Source organism: Schistocerca serialis, chromosome 5, assembly GCF_023864345.2.
Source record: "Schistocerca serialis cubense isolate TAMUIC-IGC-003099 chromosome 5, iqSchSeri2.2, whole genome shotgun sequence".
In the NCBI taxonomy this organism is placed as follows: Eukaryota; Metazoa; Arthropoda; class Insecta; order Orthoptera; family Acrididae; genus Schistocerca; species Schistocerca serialis.
In genome coordinates, this window is record NC_064642.1 from 469,607,179 (window position 1) to 469,630,561 (window position 23,383).

At 43.5% G+C, this 23,383-nt stretch overlaps 1 protein-coding gene across 1 annotated transcript in view; it reads right to left on the bottom strand.

Moving 5' to 3' along the window:
- LOC126482005 (multiple epidermal growth factor-like domains protein 10) overlaps window positions 1–23,383 on the bottom strand; it is a 146,702-nt gene that overhangs the window by 100,041 nt on the left and 23,278 nt on the right. The window contains exons 3-4 of the mRNA XM_050105972.1: window positions 14,547–14,687; window positions 2,739–2,876 (exon numbers count right to left, since the gene is read on the bottom strand). Coding sequence (XP_049961929.1) covers window positions 2,739–2,876; window positions 14,547–14,687 — 279 coding nt within the window. The remainder of the gene's footprint in view (window positions 1–2,738; window positions 2,877–14,546; window positions 14,688–23,383) is intronic.

A 23,383-nucleotide genomic window follows, 5' to 3' on the forward strand; every position in this document is an offset into this window, starting at 1 on the left:
CATTAGTCTATAGTCAAGTTTCAGTCTGCGCCTAATAAGATTACCATATTCCTGTACATAGTCATGGAGGTAAATGAATAGACACTTTGTCAAGTATCAGAGATATATGAGAATAAGATTAACGTACCAAGACCAAAGGAACTTCAGATTGTCAATTGTAAACAGCAACCAGAATTAAGTTACGTAATGTCTATGATTTTTATTTTAATAAATGTGTGTGAAAATTTATCAAGTTCTGTTTAAAGTTGGTCACCGTCAATCTGCTACTCTAAGCGTGCAAGTGGCATTTCTACCGTATGACCTAAAGGCAGAAGATAAACACTCCACGATAAGACCACGAGACATATTGCTGACACTCGCCTACTTCGTTAGAGCGACAAGTCAAGTGATCTGATGGTGTGTGTACCGAAGGTCTTACAGTACGCACACCACACTAAATAAAATTAAGAAACATTAGGGGGGCCGATAAGGCTGTGTACCATCACAAGAACGTACCTTAATTGTGTACAACTAAACTTACAAGTGAGTTGCACGTGTGCTGCCGATTGTACTCAAAATGCATTTACCTAACCGTTTACCTCAAGTTTTATGGATCGACCCCATATTTTTCATGCCTCACCCGCACAGGCTCTCTCATACCACTGGTCAAATTCGTTAATTTTTCTGCACTACTTATATGTTTTGTGGCCAGCAATTAAGGTACGTTTCTACTGATAGTCTATGGCCTTAACACTCCTCTCTGATGTTAAGTAATTCTGTTTAGCGTCCTACTTAGTCTTCATCAGTTCTTACAGTAGCACCTGAAAATGACATTAGCTTCCGAAACGCGCATGTTTCTATCGAAATAAATGAATTTTATAATTACAACTGCAACGGATTTTATTTACCATGAATAATTCAAATGACAGTTGTGGGTGTCCCATTAGGAATATGTTAAATATTGTGTTGCTGTATACCAATAGCTGTGGATGGGATACTTTATATTCAGTGATTGTTCAGTCATGATGTTAGGATCTTATATAGTCACGTACGTAAATCTTGGTTTTCTTACCACACAAACCAATGTTGTACAATTAAAGGATTGTATAAATGTTTAGGCGAAAGATGACAAATAGGCATAAAGTTTATGTAGTTACACAGCAGTCACATCTAGAAGGTCAACTCTACAGACTTCACAGAGGCTGCATATAGTGTAGACAACCATACACGGTGGAACTCTTAAGCTAGGACGTTTCACGTAGCTACAACCAGAAAGTTAAACATAGCCACTAATAAGCTTAACGTTACAGCAGATATACTCATACAGGTTACAATCTTACAGCACAATAGCTACATGTAGATAGCATGCGTAGGGGAAGAGGGAGTGGTTCTTAAAACGAGGTGGCTGCTTGACACAGTGTTCTGTCGTCGTCATTTGTAGAACTCTAGGGCGACTGTCTGGATCACACGGTAAGTTCTGCACTATACTTCGGCAGAGAGACTAGTTGCCATCTTCAGGTGTTCCCTGATGATTATTGTTCTGCTTTTATCGGCGTCCTACATAAATTGGCGTCTATCGCCTCCATCACTCTGTTCGTATAGCTAGGCACGCCGTTGCCGCGTTGGGTTTCGGGATGGGATGTAGTTGAGTGGCGGGAGGGGGTGGGGGGAAGGGGAGGAATTGCGACGCTCGGCTTTGCTTTCTCTTGGCTCACTGCATGACTCTGTTATAGTCCGCTATCGTTGTCGACTAGGGTCTTGTACTCCAAATTCGATGGCGCCTTTAAACACGCAATCCCCGAAAGAGAAAGATTGCCTAAGTATCTTGGTTTTAGAGTAATTAGTATTTAGGGAAAAACGGAACGCTTTTGAGATAACTTTATTTTGTCCGTACGTGTCTGCCTGTCCTTCCATCTGTTAAGGCCTTTCTCTCAGGAATGGGTACAGTCAAGTTGAAATTGGTCAGGCACCAAGTTCGACGCTGTGGTGTAAGCAGGCTCTGCCCCGCCAACACAATTACGTATATGCTTCGCGGGCCAGGTGCGGCCCCTGCTTCACCTCGAAGGTTGTTTGTCAACAGAAAAGTAGCCATCTGTTCACCGGCTGAACGTTGCCTTAATGAAGAGCATAATATAGCAATAAAAGAGACGCAAATTACTGCTCCGCCTTCCCGTTACTGGCACTGTGTTCTTTAGGAACCCATCGAAATACGACTGTCCGATGAGATTATTGACAGAGATGAAGGTTTTCCTTTAGGCAATCTGTGGAATCCTATTTTATTAGATGCAAGAAATAACCACCTTAATTTGAGATTAATCGCTTTTGCTTCGAAGAAGGCAGCCGTCCCACTGCTCGCGCACGCCCAGAGACCTATTCTAGGGTATAAAGGAGCCACCGTGCCTCATGTTACCTCAGATCCGGCGTCACTATGCACCTGCAATCTCATCTGAAGACGGCGGCCAGTTGCACCGTCGAAATATCATGTCGTCAGGACGATGAAATACGGCGGCATGCCCTTCAAGAGCATCAATATTTACTACGCCGGGAAGATCTACGTAATCGCTAAACAAATCTTAACAATTTGTTTTACGTAATTTAGGTACACGTGGCTATCGAACAGCTAATTTGCAAGCAAAATTTCAGAGAAAGAATTACACCTGGAATGCTGTATATACCTGCTCATCTTGTGATCCAAATATTACATCAGGAATGGAGAAAATGAGGAGGTAAGAAATGAAATTAACTGCACACTGACTTACCCCTTGCTTTCAGCCTGCAAGAGCCATAGCGGTCGTAGGCACCGTCGGCGCATGCGCAGACTCCACTGGCACACGTCAAGGTGTGAGTCGCGTAATTGTCGAAGCAATCATCACTTTCCGTGCACTGCTCCCCTAGACCTGTAAAACGTAAAAAGTTGACCATAGCCTATGATCTCATATTTACGGACTCATTTATATTATTCGCTGAAGTACCATCACTGAAAACATTAGGTGAAGAATGTCCACACTTTTCTCGAATGGGTTTTTCAGCTTTAGGTGGAAACTGGTGAACAGACAGAGAAGAAGGTCACTGTACAATTTTTTACATCATGACGAGGCGCAATACTCAGAATACATTTTTGTCAGCTGAGTGAACATTTATTTCAAATTTGTCCAAAAAGTATTTTGTTGAAAGGTGCAAGGACTGCACTGTATTGATGTTATTAGTTTACAAAACGAATCATCTATTACGAACCTGACTAAGGTTACTTTATTAAATGGTACCCAAACGTTGTGATCGTTACGGGCCTTCCCCTCGTATACTCTAAAATACTGAGATCGGGTCAGTCATCTTTCCGTGGCATGGTGTTTCACTCACGTATTCGTATCTTGCGAATAGTGATGACTGATTCTGAAGCATGAAGCTAAATTTCGCTTTCTGAAGGAAATAAACAAAAGAAAGAGGCTGAAAACAAATGGTTTACTTTCCCTTCTCCTCTACGTGTATATATCACAACCCGTTTTACGGAAGATAGCGTGGGCTCTTCGTACGAATATCAGATGTTTTCTTTCCAGTTTCACTTATATGTTCATCATCGTAAAAAAAAAAAAAAAAACCTTGTGGGCTCTGGCATCATTCTCGTTCTTCAGCTTTAATTAACAGGGCTTGGGCTTGGCGAAACAATGTTACCTTCGTTCCGAAGATTCACGAGCTTTACAATTTCATATGGCCTGTGCAGCACACATCGAATTATTAAAGAGATAACTGCGAATCTTTGGAACAAAGGAGACATTGTTCTCACGAAACTCACCGATAACAATGAATGAAAATGCTGTGGTTTGCAAAATATGTAAAGAAGATGTAAAAAACGCTGTGAATAAATTGCACTCCAATTTTGCAAGGAAATACTGTTTTTCGTCTATAAATACCTAAATGGAGAGACATACTAGTACCCATATTCCCAGAATGATCACAGAAGATGCTTTATAAATATAAGCAATATCGCGTCTGCTGAGAAATAGACTTTCATTGTAGTAAGCTATAGACGATTTAACGAATAATAATTGATTATAACGGCAATTGCAGTAGATATCTACGCAAAAAATTGATCTGCTAATTCATTCGATGTCCGTTGTCATGGCTGTTTGCTGGGGACCCCAAATGCACGAGCTGCAGTGTGTAAGTGCTTGCACTAGCAGCTTGTCTGCTATCTCCTTTACACATACACTACTTGTACGGTAGGCAATGGGAAATCCACAGATGACTAGATTTCGAACTACAGTGACCAGCAGGTGTTGCCACTTACCAGGCCGGGTAGTGAACTGAAAAGTCACTGGATAACTGGCCCCGTCACAAGGGCAGAATCGGAGAACAGTGGTTTGAGGTGCATGGCCACGAAATCAGCCTGATCTGCACCCATGGAAAACATATGTGATGCTTCCAGGCGGCATCTCCGCGTCCACAAACCAAAAGCCCGTAATTTACGAGAATTGTGAGATCTGTGCTTAGGCATCTGCTGACTCATACCTTCAGAAACATATCAAGAACTTGTCGAATCCATGCCAAACAGAGTTGCACTTCTATTATTTATGAAAGGTGGACCAACACGGTATTAAGAAGGTAGCTAGAAGGTTTTTTCACATCAGCGTTTTTGCTACATGTGTCCTTCGACAAGAAGAGCCCAAGAATCTAAAACTGAAAAATGATTGAGATTTTACAGCACCGGGACAAAGAAGAATACTACACTACACATAAATAATAATTTAAATTCGTGAAAAAATTTGAATCAATAACTTTGTAAAAATATCTTATCTCTTGAAGGTGAAAATACAGTGGTCTTTTATGTTTTATGTTTTTTAAAACAATGTGAAAGACATCCAATATGAATTTTGCTTTCGTCATAAATACACTTTATAACTGTCAGTTCCTACATTCCACTCCACTATGTAGGTCTACAGCAGGTCGTACAATACACTGAAAATTCTCTGTTCAACAGTTTTAATTATTAATTGTGACAATGATAATAATTTATACTATAAAACCACAGCAAGTGTGTTTAAAAATCTTAATAAATTAGAAACAGTATACAACGAAAATAAGTAATGAAACTGAAAAGAAAGATAAATGTATTACATTGCTTCGAATGTGGATTTCTCATAGTTGCCTACCTTCGCATGTTTTCGAGTTTTCCTGCGCATAGCGGGATATGATCTTCACTTAGCAAATATGGACCGTTTGTATTCTCTACTATAAATAGCCCGCGGCCAGTGTGTGGTTCTTTCTGTTTCGTACCAACGCAACTCCTTACGGAATCCATAAGTAAAGTATCTGATTATACCCATTTTAGATTAAAGATTTTAATACTGTAATTATAATTTGTAGTCTAGGTATTGCGCGACTCACCGAACAATTGAATAGCCACAATTCTTTGTAGATGAATATATCTTCCTATTACTTGATACTAACGTAATATTTTTCTCCCCCGCTAGCAGTTAGCCGTTTTCTTCCAAAGGCATCTTTCATTCCTATCATAAGATCTTAGATTCCTGTTTCCATTGCTTCCTGTGTGTATTTTTCCCATCTTAATGCTGGGGATCTTCTCCGTCTTCTTCCGAGCGGCTGCCAATTTAAAACCTTCCTTGGTCACATATGGTTCTCCGCACTTACCCGTACCTCTCAAGCGATCTGTTCTCCGAAGTTTTTGTTATGGAGTACGTTATCTGCATTAGCATGCATATTTCCCGTTTCGTAACCTATCTTACCTGGTTAACTGCAGAAATTTTCTCCCACAGTCCATTTGCTCTGTTCTAATTTTCACGCTATTTTTTCTTGTATGAGACCACATATCAGCTCCTTTTAGAATCATATTCTCCACCACACTGTGAAATATCATTTTATTATTGTCTTGCCGAATATTATTATTTCATATTATCCCGTTCAAAGCTCTCTTTCGCTTCTACAGAATATTATTTACCCTCTCTCTGCGTCAATTTTTATCAAATCCTGTCCCTTACACATAGAATCCGCCTTGTCCAGATTTATTCCCAAATCCCATTTGCTATGCTCTTCTTTAACATTTCTCAGCATGTATTCCATAATCATCTTCGTCTTGAGAATATGTTGCCTGGCCATCCCCAGAAAAAAAAATGAAGAGCGTCGTCACCAATCTGATTCCCATACCTGAACACTTCCTGCAGCAGCCATTCAATGACTATTCCAGAAAAATACACTACTGGCCATTAAAATTGCTACACCAAGAAGAAATGCAGATGATAAACAGGTATTCATTGGACAAATATATTATACTAAAACTGACATGTGATTACATTATCACGCAATTTCGCTGCATAGATCCTGAGAAATCAGTACCCACAACAACCACCTCTGGCCGTAATAACAGCCTTGAGGCGCATGGGCATTGAGTCAAACAGAGTTCGGACGGCGTGTACAGGTACAGCTGCCCATGTAGCTTCAACACGATATCACAGCTCATCAAGAGTAGTGACTGGCGTATTGTGAAGAGCCACCATTGACCAGATCTGGAGAATGTGCTGGCTTGGGCAGCAGTCGAACATTTTCTGTATCTAGAAAGGCCCGTACAGGACCTGCAACATGCGGTCGTGCATTATCCTGCTGAAATGTAGGGTTTCGCAGGGATTGAATGAAAGGTAGAGCCACGGGTCGTAACACATCTGAAACGTAACGTCCACTGTTCAAAGTGCCGTCTTTGCGAACAAGAGGTGATCGAGACGCGTAACCAATGGTACCCCACACCATCATGCCAGGTAATACGCCAGTATGGTGGCGATGACAAATACACGCTTTCAATGTGCGTTCAGCGCGATGTCACCAAACACGGATGAGACCATCATGATGCTGTAAACAGAACCTGGATTCATCCGAAAAAAATGACGTTTGCCATTCGTGCACCCAGGTTCGTCGTTGAGTACACCATCGCTGGCGCTCCTGTCTGTGATGCAGCGTCAAGGGCAACCGCAGCCATGGTCTCCGAGCTGATAGTGCATACTGCTGCAAACGTCGTCGAACTGTTCGTGCAGATGGTTGTTGTCTTGCAAACGTCTCCATCTGTTGACCCAGGGATCGAGACGTGGCTGCACTTCCCGTTACAGCCATGCGGATAAGATGCCTGTCATCTCGACTGCTAGTGATACGAGGCCGTTGGGATCCAGCACGGCGTTCCGTATTACGCTCCTGAACCCACCGATTCCATATTCTGCTAACAGTCATTGGATCTCGACCAACGCGAGCAGCAATGTCGCGATACGATAAACCGCAATTGCGATAGGCTACAATCCGACCTTTATCAAAGTCGGAAACTTGATGGTGTGCATTTTTCCTCCTTACACGAGGCATCACAACAACGCTTCACCAGGCAACGCCGGTCAACTGCTGTTTGTGTTTGAGAAATCGGATGGAAACTTTCCTCATGTCAGTACGTTGTAGGTGTCGCCACCGGCGCCAACCTTGTGTGTGACTGCTCTGAAAAGCTAATCATTTGCATATCACAGCATCTTCTTCCTGTCGGTTAAATTTCACGTCTGTAGCGCGTTATATTCGTGGTGTAGCAATTTTAATGGCCAGTAGTGTGTTAAACAGAACAGATGACAATCCGCAACCTTGTTTTAGACCTTTATCAACGAAAATATTTCAGGTGCTCTTGTTTCCTATATTCGTTTTTTTTTTGTGTTCTTGTGTAACTTTTTAACCTGGTTAATCCATTTTTCTCTCGCATAGGTCATTTTCATTATTTCTCATAATTATATTCTAGGAACATTGTCATACGATTTCTGCGGGCCCAGAAAGGTCATTTCCATATCTACATCTACATACATACTCCGCAAACCACCGTATAGTGCGTTGTGGAGGACAAGTTGTACAAGTACTAAGCATTTCTGTTTGTGTCGGCTCTGAGCACCATGGGACTTAACATCTGAGGTCATCAGTCCCCTAGAACTTAGAACTACATAAACCTAACTAACCTAAGGATTTCACACACATCCATGCCCGAGGCAGGATTCGAACCTGCGACCGTAGCGGTTGCGCGGTTCCAGACTGAAGCGCCTAGAACGGCTCGGCGACAACGGCCGGCTCCGTTTCTGTTCCAATCGCAAACAGAGTGAGATAAAACCATTGTTACGTGGCTTCATGCAAGTCCTACTTTCTGTTATCTTCTTGATGCTTCCGCAAAATTTACGTTGGCACTAGAATCGTTGTGCAGTCAGCTTCAAATACCGGTTCTCTAAATTTTGTCAGTAGAGTTCCTCGAAATGAAAGTCGCCTTTGATCCAGACATTCCCATTTCAGTTCCCAAAGAATCTCCATAATATCTAGTTATTAAGTGAACCTACTGATAAAAAATCTAGGACCTCGTCTCTGAAGTACTTCGATATCTTCCGTTAATACGACCTGGTGAGGTTCTCAGACGCCCGAGCAGTACTTAAGAATTGGTCGCCCTAGTGTTATACAGGGTGTTACAAAAAGGTACTGCCAAACTTTCAGGAAACATTCCTCACACACAAATAAAGAAAAGATGTTATGTGAACATGTGTCCGGAAACGCTTAATTTCCATGTTAGAGCTCATTTTAGTTTCTTCCACCTACGCTCAATGGAGCACATTATCATGATATCATACGGGATACTCTACCTGTGCTGCTAGAACATGTGCCTTTACAAGTACGACACAAGATGTGGTACATGCACGCTGGAGCTCCTGCACGTTTCAGTCGAAGTGTTCGTACGCTTCTCAACAACAGATTCGGTGACCGATGGATTGGTAGAGGCGGACCAATTCCATGGCCTCCACGCTCTCCCTGACCTCAACCCTTTTGACTTTCATTTATGGGGGCATTTGAAAGCTCTTGTCTACGCAACCCAGGTACCAAATGTAGAGACTCTTCGTGCTCGTATTGTGGACGGCTGTGATACAAAACGCCATTCTCCAGGGCTGCATCAGCGCATCAGGGATTCCATGCGACGGAGGGTGGATGCATGTATCCTCGCTAACGGAGGACATTTTGAACATTTTCTGTAACAAAGTGTTTAAAGTCACGCTGGTACGTTCTGTTGCTACGTGTTTCCATTCCATGATTAATGTGATTTGAAGAGAAGTAATAAAATGAGCTCTAACATGGAAAGTAAGCGTTTCCGGACACATGCCCACATAACATATTTTCTTTCTTTGTGTGTGAGGAATGTTTCCTGAAAGTTTGGCCGTACTTTTTTGTAACACCCTGTATAGGATGTCTCCTGTACATTTGAACCAGAAAGTCCTAAACTACTTCCAATAAACCATTCGCCTTCACCAGTAGAATGTTCGTTCCATTTGATATAGTTTTGCAATTTTACACCCAGATATTTAATCAACGTTGCTGTGTCGAGCAGCACACTACTAGTACTAATGCTGTCTTCAAACATTAGGTGATTATTTTTCCCATTCATCTGCATTAATGTACACTTTTCCACATTTAGAGCTAGCTGTCACTCATCACGTCAATAAGAAATTTTGTGTAAATCAACTTCTATTCTCCTACACTCATTCAACGTCAGCACCTTCTCGTACAACACCGTATAATCCAGAAACAGCAGCAGACTCGTGCTGTCCCTGTCCGTAAAGTTATTTACTTGCATAATGAGTAATAGCGGTCCTATCACACTTGCCTATCACAGGTCCTTGTCTCTGAACAGCCGGCCGCTGTGGCCGAGCGGCTCTAAGCGCTTCAGTCCGGAACCGCGCTGCTGCTACGGTGGCAGATTCGAATCCTGCCTCGGGCATGGATGTGTGTGATGCCCTTAGGTTAGTTAGGTTTAAGCAGATCTAAGTCTAGGGGACTGATGACCTCAGATGTTAAGTCCCGTAGTGCTTAGAGCCATTTGAACCATCTGATGAACAGTTGGCGTCGAGAGGAATGGACTAGGCTCTGTTATTTAAGAAGTCTTTGAGCCACTCACTTGCCTGGGAGCTTATCCGTACGTTCGTACAGTATGCGGTCTGGCAGCGTGTCAAATGCTTTTGTTATATGTTAAATTACTATTATTATTATTTATTAAAGTATTCGAAATTACATTACAAGAAGTAGGTAATGAACACCTCGTCTGTGAAATCCTCGTGATTACAGTCACCAGTAACTCCATCATAAAAGAGATTTGAAAATGCTTGGATTTCTCTAATCTGTCAACTAGGCTTCTGATATGCAAGGTGAACATTAATAAAGCCCACAACTGCAGGGAAGGATTCCTGATTGGAAAAGGAAGAAAAAAGATCCTATGAAAATTTGTTTGGAAATGCATCATCGTCACGGTAGAAGGCGCTGACGAATGACAGTCCCTCTGACGACGTACTGTGTATTTCTGGAGTGTTGCCGGCTGTGTAATTGACGCAGCATGCTGTAAGGAGTAGAATGGTCCGCTGTTAATTTCAGGAGCAAGCCGAGATGGTGTTTATGTGTGGCCGAGCAAATGGAAACGGTCGAGAGGCAGCACGGCTACACACAAACATGTACACTCACAGACAGCAAAAACCTCTTACAACATTTCAAGCCCTCTTTGGGCGTTTGTGTGATCTTGAGTCCATTCAGGCGTACGAACGTGCAAAGAGGTAGCGGACTGTGTGTACACCAGATTTGGAGGACTGGGCTCTACAGGATGTTGAGTCGAACCCCAAGCTCCAGGCAAGTGGCCCACCAACATAGCGTAAGCCAAAGTACGATTATGTATACCCTGCAAGCCAACCGGTACTACCCCTACCACCTGCAGCACACACGGAACAGACGGTACATAGTCAGAGGTACTGTCATTCGTCAGCGCCATCTGCCGTGGCAACGATGCATTTCCGGGCTCATGTTCATGAGACCTTTTTTTATTACATTTCGGGACAGGACCTCGTTCCTGCTGCTTTATTAATGTTCATCCTTTACAGATGCACGTTATCTTAACCACTATTTTTAAGAAACCGTTTTTCCTTCTCCTACAAAATTCAACAAAATGAAATTACGAGGTTTCCATTGCCTTCCATCGACATGCTACTATACAACGTACACAACACTTCACTGATGGCACAATGTTTTACACTACTAGGTGTCTGTGTGAGAGAATTCCTAAGGGACCAAACTGCTGAGGTCATCCGTCCCTAGACTTACACACTACTTGAAGTAACTTACGCTAAGAAGAACACAAACACCCATGCCCGAGGGAGCATTCGAACCTCCGGAGGGAGGGGCGGCGCAATCCGTGACAGGGAGTCTCAGACCGAGCGGCTACTCCGCGCGGCTTTCCGCTACTTGTGGCGCAATGTTCAAGCATTTTCTAACCGTGGCTACCTATCTCGTGCATCACATCGCGACACTCAGTCTCTCACCAGTGGAACTACTGGCGTCTATTCACACCGCCTCTCCCCATCACAGGAATCTTCCCTCTCACTGGTTTCCTCTACTCTGTCAACATTGCTCATGCCTGCGTTCCTGTCTCTGACGTCTACTGTGAACTTATTTTTATTTATTTACTGCCAAATTATAGACCTGTTACCTGATGTTTTGAAACAGGTCGTACATTTTACAATTTTCGTTTTCCATCTTCTTACAGTTTTCTTTTCTTTTGTTTTACAAAGAATAATACTTTTCAGAATAACAATAATTTAAGATTGAAATACAAATAAAATTTTGTTGTTTTTTAGGGAATAATATAAAATGATAATATGATAGAAGAGAGATTTGTTAGTTCCGTCACCGATTGTGACTGACGGTGAATACCTCGGAATGGTTTCTTCGAGCTGTTGACCGCCAGTCACACAGATACACACACACACACACACACACACACACACACACACACACACACACACTTACACAAATGGCAACTAGTAGAGAATTAGTATTGCTAATTCTATGTATTAGTAACCCTAAGCATTAACCTTAGGTGCTCATCCGTTTACAGCATTTGGTGATTTCTTGGCTAGATCGCCAGCACGTTATGCTTATTTACTGTCACATCTCGTCTTCCTCCTCCTGTTCCTCCTCATTGTCACTGTTTCCACTGACACTGTGGGTATCGCTGTCCACCCTCTGGAGATTGTTGTTACGTTGCGTACAGCCATGTCTCTTATGTCGTACCCGCAGGTACTCTTCATGAGTTTCTTTTGAAATACTGTTTGTCAGTACGTTTAATTGTGCCCATTGTTCTTCGCCTCTCATTGCTGTGTATATCTACGTCTGTTTCTGTGTAGTCTAAGTGTAGCGTATGTATATTGTTCGCCTATTGCCCGCAGAAAAAAGTGTGTTCTGGGTGAATCTTCACCGCATGTGCTCATAGGTGTCTGCCTCAGACTCACCCGGTTCAAGTACGTGGGATAAGGTCCGTGTCCGGTTAAGAAATTACCATACCGCGGCTGGGATCGATATGTTTCATTCTCAACTACTTCCGTATGTCGGGAAGGAAGCCGAACAGTCTACTTCCCTTATCACAGCCCACTCATCTTGCCATGTATCCAAACGCCAACTTTTAAGGTGACGCATTGTCTCTATCGGCACACCAGTTATTGTGTGTACCTTATCTAGTCTCCCCATCTATAACCAGGATCTTGCAGCTCTATATTTGATCGTGATATCTAAGGGGGATATTCCGAGCACCACACACAGTACATCCACTTAGGTGGTACCGAATGCTCGAGACAGCCTAACTAGAACACTTCTCTGCCCTCGTCAGTCTGATGCTTTATTGGTGACCAGTTTCAGTTTAGTGCCCACGTGCTAGCTGCGAAGCTAAGTACTGATTCGAAGAGCGCACAGTGGTATGTCCGTATAACTGGTAGAGGTTGTCTGTACTGTTAATTTTAGCCTCACCAGTTTGTGTAGTATTTTTTCTGCATTTCCTGTAGTTAGCCTTATGTATTCGTGGAAATTCAATTTTTCATTAATGTATACCCAAGATAGCGCGTCACGTGTGCTTGTTCGGTGTTTGTGTCCCCAATTTTAACTGAAGGATTCCGTTGGAGTGATCCTCTCAGTAATGTGTATGTTGTTTTGTTTTCGCCTATCCTGAGTTTATTGTTTTGACACCATTGTGTAATTGTTTGTAGTATTCAACTGGCTTTCTGTTCTAACTGGGCTCTGTTGTTTGCAGTGACTACAACTAATAGGTCATCTGCGTAGGCGAAAATGCCGTCTGACCTGTCATCCCCGTCCAGAAGTTGTAGGCGGGCTTCGATTGTTATGTCCCAGAAGATGAGGCCGCAGATCGACCCTTGAGGACAGCCTTTGGCGATTGTTCTAATTACTTTCCGGCTGTCCATATGCCATTCGACTGCTCTGTCTTTAGAGTAGTCTAGGAAACTGTTGTACAGTGATTGCGCTACCTCCAGATGTCTTAATCTCTGGAACATTGCCACCAGAGATTATCGAATGCCCCGGCAATGTCAATCATTATTGCCATGGCGTATTTCTGTGTTGTGGTGGTGGTAAGTTCCTATGGGGCCAAACAGCTGAGGTCATCGGTCCCTAGTCTTACACACTACTTAATCTAAATTAAACTAACTTACGCTAAGGACAACACACACACCCATGCCCGAGGGAGGACTCGAACCTCCAACGGGGAAGGTCTCGCGAACCGTGACAAGGCGCCCAAGACCGCGCGGCTACCTCGCGCGGCTTCCGTGTTGTAGTATTAGCTATGTGTAGGGCCTGGTTAATGGCATCATCTATCGATCTGCCAGATCTGAAAACAAATTGGTGTTGGCTCATACCCCTGAGAGATTTGTGTGTTTGCAAGGGGTTACATAGTAGCTTCTCTTGAATCTTTGCTAGGATGTTTATTAGCCATATTGCCCTGTAAGTCTTTGAATCTGAAGGATCCCGGTCCGCTGTGCTGTGGCCTTCTCCACCAGACATCACGGCGCCTAGAGTATCAGCAACCAAACTGACAGCCTGCAGCCGCGGGTTGCTCGCCTCGCAGGCACACCGAAGCACTACACAACCGACAGGCAATATTGATGATAGGCCACAGCAACAACCACAACAACAACAACAACAACACAGCAAAGACACCAGGGGCCATAAAGGCCGGCGCTCGGCCGCACATCGGTAGTTCATCGACCGCCAGCAGACGTGGATAGTTGCCGCACCGGGAGCCCGGCTTGGATCTTCTCGCTGATCTCTGGATTAGGCTTGGTGTATCGGAGAAGTCTCTGGCGGAGACTAGTAGGAATTTATTTCAGTTGTTTTCTATATTATTCCTGTATGTAGTTGTGATTCGAAGACGGATCACTGTTTTGTGATGGTGTTATACTTGGAGAATTTGTTTTGGTTAATTGAAGAGTCCAATAAATTGTTTTCGGACTTTGATCGCTAGTTTCTTCTGCTTACGCAGACACTGCACGCTGATTTCTTAATAATGACTGCTTTGGAGGTTTTCTGTACTGTAAGTACACTGCCTAGCCGTAAGGCATCGTTCAGTAACTTTGTTAGGAACGGGGTGATCTGCAGTGCTAGTTTTCTCAGTGCTTCCGAGTGAATACCATCTGGTCGAGGTTGGTAGCTAGATACGCTGTTTGGAACAAACTAGAGGTGTGGGCACTGACCTGCGGACCGGCGGCAGCTGCCGTGCAGATAGTGGCTCCCGGGTCCGCAGCGACACACGCTGTCGTGGCACTCGACGCCCAGACCCAGGCGGCCGGCGCACTGCATGGCCGCCTCGCACCCCGTGCTGCTGTCCACCGAGGCTGCAACAAACAGAAGAGCTTATATTAACCCCGGAGTGCTTGCATACCGGTGGTTATTTGTTCTCTGGGTCGTCAGTCTTCTGACTGGTCTGATACTGCCCTTCACGAATTATTCACCTGTTGCAGCATCTTCATCTCACAGTAGCACCCTACACCCTCAACTGTTGGATGTGTTCCATTCCGTCACACGCTAAAATACCTTGTACTAACGTTCGTCCAGCAAATAACATGGAAACCCTACCCATTAATCAGCAAAATGAAAACCCACGAATAAAACTATAATACTAACTGTCCAAACGTGGGGATTACATCCTACTACAATCCTCCACTGTTATAAATCCTTGATCCGACCTGTCCTTTCCTATACTAATATCGCATGAGTGTCCACCCCACCAAAGTTGTATAAGTGCCTCAAAATCCTTGAACGTCGTGCACATCGCCTCGCTAATTCCTCCACGCGGATCCTCTACCATCTCATAAAATTTCCACCCCTCATTGCCCCTATCAAACACCTCTGCATATCCTACACTATTCGCAAACTAGATTCCAAAAACCCCATTATTTCCCCTGAGATCACCAGTCCTGGTGTGCCACCGCGCCCCTACACACACTACACTCTCTACCCAGCACAACTTCAGTCGACTTCCAATCCTAGACAAGAAGATCTGCCCCGCTATCTATCCTCCTTACCAGCTACAATTCTTCATATATCCCACTCCACATCTGGGCTCCCCCTCCCCTTCCTCCCTCTTCCCTAACTACCTTTACCTATCCCACTCCTTCTACCCTCAGCTCTATAGAGCACATTCTCTCTTCCCTGAATCCTTTTCTCCCAATGGAAATCCTTCAGCTGTTAGACGAAAGTGCATTGTTTAACTTTTTATCATTTCACATTATTTCTAAACAAGTCTTACTGTTTTTACGTAAAAGGAAACAAAATACAATTTTTTACAGTTTTTAAAAATCATTGTAAATTTTTCACATTTTAATAATACTTATTTTTGTATTCTTTATATTTTTAAAACCTCTTGGCCGAACAGAGGATGTTGTACTGCTAACAGCCCACCCCTGACCATATGAGTCGAGAGGATGAAATTACCATAAAGAAAGCAATCTTTGTCGTCCCTTACAGTTTTTACCTTCTACAGTCCCTCTAGTACTGTTGGAGGTATATCTTCACGTTTTAACACAAAGCTTGCTACAGACTGTTAGGAAATTAAGTGAAAATAGCACTGCGGGAGTAAGAATTGGAGGTGAATAAGAGTCTGTAGCAGTGTGTGGGGTTTCTTCAGATGACCAGATTGTATTAACACAAAATGAATATGATCTACGCTGGATGACTAATCCGACAAAGGATGGAAATGGATAGGAATATCTGAGACGACATCCAACAAAAACAGCTGATGTGGTTTGGCCATCTGAATAGGATGAACGTAGACAGTCTTAGAGACCTTCCGACGATATCTACTTGGTCATTTACATGCAGGGTGAACCAGAACTTCACCGACAAACTTTCAGAGATGAAAGATTAGACCAAAACAAAGAAGAGTCTCATAAACATATATAAACTGTATGCCTTAAGAGCTATAGGCATCTGTTCATCTTCGCTACTGTAGGACACATCTCTTCTACTGAACAAGTGCTCATACCTGTTATGGTGTGCATTTTAGAGCCCATGTTTTAATAGTCGCTTTTTTCTTGTTTTGGTCCATACTACCACCTGTGAAAGTTTGTCTGCGGAGTTCTGGCTCACTCTTTATGTTGTGAAATTCTGGAAATTTGTGGTAAGGTCTCATTGGAACAAACTGCGGAGGTCATCGGTTCCTAAGCTTAAGCACAACTTAACCTAACTTAAACTAACTTACACTAAGGACATCACACACACACACACGAACACACACACACACACACACACACACACACACATGCCCGAGGGAGGACTCGAACCTCCGACAGGGGGAGCCACGCGGGCCGTGCTAGGTGCCCTAGACCTCGCGGCTACCCCGCGCGGCTATGTTGTGAACACTAATGGCTCTGAAACACTTGCTTGGGGTACTACCGCGGTTGCTATTGTCAAAAATTTGTCTTAACTTCCGTCTATCCTAAACTAAAGTTTGAGCTATTTTTACTATCCACTAGAGACTTCTTTACTGTTCGCTAAAACAGCTTTGTCACACACTTATTTTAGAATTTATACATCCTTTCCCTGCAGTGTTATTGATATTGTGAAAGTGCGGATAACTGCAATAATTGTACCTCTTGAATGAGGTACAGGCTGGCCCCTCATAGTTTTTAGACCGTTGCTCTTTTCCCTGAATAGATAGGTGAGTTTGTAAGAGAAGAACAGATACTTTGAGATGACTTGATGGAATAGCGATATGCGCATACAGATAGCCGTAGTATCGCGTACACAAGGTATAAAAGGGCAGTGCATTGGCGGAGCTATCATTTGTACTGACGTGAATCGTGTGAAAAGATTTCCAACATTGCTAAGGGCCGGCCGCGGTGGTCTAGTGGTTCTAGGCGCTCAGTCTGGATCCGCGCGACTGCTACGGTCGCAGGTTCGAATCATGCCTCGGGCATGGATGTGTGTGATGTCTTTAGGTTGGTTAGGTTTAAGTTGTTCTAAGTTCTAGGGGACTGATGACCACAGATGTTAAGTCCCATAGTGCACAGAGCCAGAGCCACTGCTAAGGCCGCACGTTGGGAACTAACAGACTCTGAACGCGGGATGATGGTTGGATCTAGAAGCATGGGACACTTCATTTGTGAAATTTTCAGGGAATTCAATGTTCCGAGTTCCACATTGTAAAGAGTATGCCGAGAACACCAAATTTCAGGCTCTAACTCTCACCATGGACAACGCAGTGCCGACGGCCCTCACTTAACGACCGAGGACAGCAGCGTCTGCGTAGTCAGTGCTAAAAGGCAAGAAACACTATGTGAAGTAACCGCAGAATGCATCCGTTAGCGCAGGACTGCGAAATTTGACGTTAACGGACTATGGTAGCGGACGATCGAAGCGAGCTTTTCTAACAGCACGAAATTGCCTGTAGCGCCTCTCCTAGATTCCTGACCACATCGGTAGGTACCTACACGATTGGAAAATCCTGGCCTGGTCAGATGAGTCCCGATTTCAGTTGGTAAGGGCTGATGGTACGTTTAGAGTGTGGCGCAGACCCCACGAAGCCATCGACCCAAGGTGCTAACAAGGCACAGTGCAAGTTGCTTATTGCTCTATTATTATGTGGGCTGTGTTTATATGAAATGGGTGGGTTCTCTGGCCAAAATGAATCGATCATTGACTGTAAATGGTTATGTTCGTCTACTTGGAGATGGAGTTTTTTTATGGATGTCAATGCGCAGTGTCACCGGGCCTCAATCGTTCGCGATTGGTTTAAAGAACATTCTGGACAATTGGAACGCTTGATTTGCCCACCCAGATAACGAATCCCATCCAACATTTACAAGACATACTCGAGAGGCCAGCCCGTCAACAAAATCCTGTACCGACAAAACTTTCGCAATTATGGACCGCTATAGAGGCAACCTGGTTCAATATTTCTATATGGGACTTCCAATGAGTTGTTGAGTCTATGCCACATAGTCGCTGGACTATGCCGGGCAAAAGGAGGTCCGACACGGTATTAGCAGGTGTCCGACGACTTTTATCTCCTCAGTGTAAATTGTAATTGTTGACGTTAAGGTCTTCGGTGTCAGAGACAGTATCCCAGTTTAAGAGATTAGAAGCCGGAAGAGGCCGAGAAAAAAAACGGGTGGGAGGTAATCTCCGACCGTCGTGTAATTTTTGGAGCCAGTGGAGCACTGTAAACTAGCTGGTCATCCGCTACTACCATGGATAAGTGAGATTAACTGGAGGTTGTGGAGAGTTAATTCAATGCATCACACCGCGGATGGGAGTATGGATGTGTTCATATACTGAGTTAACTCACATGAAACTATGCAGCCACCGTACTTGATATCCACTGAGCAAGTACATAGTGATGGTTTTATGACGGGAGGCAGTTCGACATGGCAATAACTGTGGTATCTTTACAGACTACATAATTGGAGCCTGGTTTCGTGGGTTTGTTGTACACCAGATACATCAATGTTTTAGTTTTCCCGATCACTTAATCGTAGGTAGAAATCTACGAGGATGTGGATGAAAGCCTGTCTCTTTGCGCATATCTGTCGATGTATCTGAGGATACCCGCAATCATAATTATTTTGCGGTTGAAAATTAAGGAACAGTGTCAGTATTTTAGTGTCGCCTGCCTGTATTACATTCCTTCGACAGTAAAAACTTTTACTGTTATAAATAACTGTTATGGCACATTAGGACGGAGTGGGACTACATTCACTTGAATAAGCATCGTCTCTGAGAGGGTAGGTGCGACGTTGACATCTACCGTGGCTAAGGCTGGCGACATGCTCGTTTTCCCGATTTTCTGTACAATTACACGTGTGCAATTACAAGTGCATGCTATTTGTATCAGCAGGTGTCTTGTACCTGAGTTATTCCAGTTTCGTTTGCAGAAACAAACGTCAGTTTTGCAATTACCGAAAGCTGCTACAGAGCTACCTGAAGGTTGTACTAAGACTTCTCATCCATTTGAAGTCTTTGCTTCATGATGTGACTCCTGTTTATCACATACGGCACAAATAATGTTCGGGGTAAAATCATTGAATCTTTCAATAGTATGCAACACGTGATGCAACTTTTAATGCTACATCATTTTGTATTGTATTACATTGCAAGGAATTGGGGACCTCGAAACGACGGAGAGGCTTCGCCCCCTCGCCAGAGCCCGCAGTGGTATACAATCCCACAACAGGCTACAGCAGTCCAGTCACCCCACCGCCGCCCCATACCGAACCCAGGGTTATTGTGCGGTTCGGCCCCCAGTGGACTCCCCTGGGAACGTCTCACACAAGACGAGTGTAATCCCAATGTTTGCGTGGTAGAGTAGTTATGGTGTACGCGTACGTGGAGAAAGTGTTTGTGCAGCAATCGCCGACATAGTGTAACTGAGGCGGAATAAGGAGAACCAGCTCGCATTCGCCGAGGCAGATGGAAAACTGCTTTAAAAACCATCCACAGACTGGCCGTCACACCGGACCTGGACACAAATCCGCTCGGAAAGCAGTGCTTTAGACAGCATGGCTAACCTGGCGGGCGTACATCATTTTACTTTCCGATACTACGGAAATGTTCCGAAGAAAATTCACAAGATCAGTTTCAATAATTACGACAGCAAGTTGTAAAGTACGGATCGAATCAAGAATATGACTAGCTATGGTATATTAAAACGCACCGTTTATCATCCTCTACGTTCGTAATTGGTGGAATATAAAATACGAGGTTTGACTTCGACAGACGAAAATTTAATCTGTAGCCAGGGCTATCATCACAGTTGTAGCGTGCAGAACAATTTTAAATTGAATTCAAGTCTCGGTCCGGCACACAGTTTTGTTCAAAATGTGTGTGAAATCTTATGGGACTTAACTGCTAAGGTCATCAGTCCGGAAGCTTACACACTACTTAACCTAAATTATCCTAAGGACACACACACACACACACACACACACACACACACACACACACACACACACTCATTCTCGAGGGAGGACTCGAACCTCCGCTCGCCCGCATCTCGTGGTCGTGCGGTAGCGTTCTTGCTTCCCACGCCCGGGTTCCCGGGTTCGATTCCCGGCGGGGTCAGGGATTTTCTCTGCCTCGTGATGGCTGGGTGTTGTGTGCTGTCCTTAGGTTAGTTAGGTTTAAGTAGTTCTAAGTTCTAGGGGACTTATGACCACAGCAGTTGAGTCCCATAGTGCTCAGAGCCATTTGAACCATTTTTTTTGAACCTCCGCCGGGACCAGTCGCACAGTCCATGACTGCAGCGCCTAAGACCGCTCGGCTAATCCCGCGCATTGCCACACAGTTTTAATCTGCCAGGAAGTTTCATATCAGCGCACACTCCGCTGCATAGTGAAAATCTCATTCTGGCCAATTTTAAAATGTTTACAAAATTTTAAACGCGGATACGAATTAGAGTTGCCGATGCGGGTACAGAAATGGACATGCTGATACGAATCACACCTCTTTTATCCGTGGAGCCCCCTAGCTGCAGGCTTACAAGCTATTGGATAGATTAGCGGAGGTGGCTGCCCAGTGGCCTGTCAGTGATGAATGCAGAGGAGAGCGAATGAAGTCACCAGCCAACACCGTGATTTCAGGCACAAATAGGGGGAAAAATTCAAGAATAATTTCCCGAAGGACTCATAAAAACAGAAGAAACTTAGCGCGACACTTTTGTCTTCCACTGACTATCTTCTGCTAATTGAAAATGTCGTATACGTAGTTCACAGGAAAGATTGCGTTAGCTCAGCGTTATCAGATCGCACACACCTGTCTCTTAATCGCTTATCACGCACTGATGTCCAGTTCCACATATGTTATCAGAGCTCAGCTGATCGATAGTGGTCTGACTGTTGATATTTACGTCAGCTCGAAATTCGCGATTGCTTGCAAATTATCTATTGTGAAATGACAATGTCTGATCATGCATGTTGCGAAACGCAAAATGACTCGATTCGATTTTCAACTTCGATTTATGTCTGATACCTTCCAATAAACGAGAAATAATATGTAGCCGATGACACATAACCTATCTACTGTACGGTTACTTTTGTTAAAAAGATATTCGCAACGTCTGACATCTGAGGAACCAATAGACAACGTTCATACAGTCAGCATATTTCACATGTCTAAGATCATGTACAGCGTGTCTCAGGAGCAATGGTCAGTATTCAGGGAAATGACAGCAACGATCATTCGAAGCAAAAAATCTAGTAAGCATCGGCTCTAAAATACGTAGTTTAAGAGCTATGAGCACCTGTTCGTCTTCGGTAAAGTGAAACAAATCTCTTCTACTGCAAGCTCTTTGCTTTTCACGTGTTAGGAGGTGATAATATGCATCTAAAAAAAATAGAAAAAAAAGACTCCAGTAAATATCGCCTCCCAAGTGCATATCTTAACTTCGCTACCGCGAAACACATATGTTCTACTGAACAAGTTGTCATAGCTCTTAAGGTATTTTACAGCGCATTTTTACTTAAAATCTCTAGACGAAAGATCCGTACCCAAAGACAGGAAATTTGCACAGGTCACACCAATATTAGAGAAAGGCAGTAGGAGTAATCCACTAAATTACAGGCCCATATCGTTAACGTCAATATGCAGCAGGATTTTGGAACATATATTGTGTTCGAACATTATGAATTACCTCGAAGAAAACTGTCTATTGACACATAGCCAACATGGGTTTAGAAAACCTCGTTCCTGTGAAACATAACTAGAACTTTATTCACATGAAGTGTTGAGCGCTATTGACAAGAGATTTCAGATCGATTCCGTACTTCTGGATTTCCGGAAGTCTTTTGACACTGTACCACACAAGCGGCTCGTAGTGAAATTGCGTGCTTATGGAATATCGTCTCAGTTATGTGACTGGATTTGTGCTTTCCTGTCAGAGAGGTCACAGTTCGTAGTAATTGATGGAAAGTCATAGAGTAAATGAAAAGTGACTTCAGACGTTCCCCAAGGCAGTGTTATAGGCCCTTTGCTGTTCCTTATCTCTATAAACGATTTGGGAGACAATCTGAGCAGCCGTCTTCGGTTGTTTGCAGATAACGCTGTCGTTTATCGACTAATAAAGTCATCAGAAGATCAAAACAAACTGCAAAACGATCTAGAAAAGATATCTGAATGGTGCGAAAAGTGGCAGTTGATGCTAAATAACGAAAAGTGTGAGGTCATCCACATGAGTGCTAAAAGGAACTCGTTACACTTCTATTACACGATAAATCAGTCTAATCTAAAAGCCGTAAATTCAACAAAATACCTAGGTACTACAATTACGAGCAACTTAATTGGAAGGCACACATAGAAAATGTTGTGGGGAAGGCTACCCAAGGACTGCGTTTTATTGGCGGGACACTTAGAAAATGTAACAGACCTACTAAGGAGACTGCCTACACCTGTCCGTCCTCTTATAGAATACTGCTGCCCGGAGTGGGATCCTTACCAGATAGGACTGACGGAGTACATCGAAAAAGTTCAAACAAGGTCAGCACGTTTTGTATTATCGCGAAATATGGGAGAGATACAGGATTTGGTCTGGACATCATTAAAAGACAGGCGTTTCTCGTTTGGCACGGAATCTTCTCACGAAATTCCAATCAGCAACTTTCTCCTCTGAATGCGAGAATATTTTGCTGACACCCGTCTACGTAGGGAGGAACGATCACCACGATAAAATAAGGGAAATCAGAGCTCCTAAGGAAAGATATAGGTGTTCATTCTTTCCTCGCGCTATACGAGATTGGAATAATTGAGAATTGTGAAGGTGGTTCGATGAACCCTTTGCCAGGCACTTAAATGTGATTTGCAGAGTATCCACGTAGATATAGAATTAGAAGTAGATGTACTAGACTTTTTGGTTTTGGTTCATGCTACGTCCTTCCAACACACGGAAAGCAAAGAACTTGCAGTAGAAGAATTTGTTGCACAGTATTGAAGAAAAAGTGCTCCTAGCTCATAAGGTACTCGTTTTAAAGCCCGTATTTACTAGTCTTTTTTACTTCTAATGATCGTTGCTGTCACATTCCTGAAAATTGTCCGTCCCTCC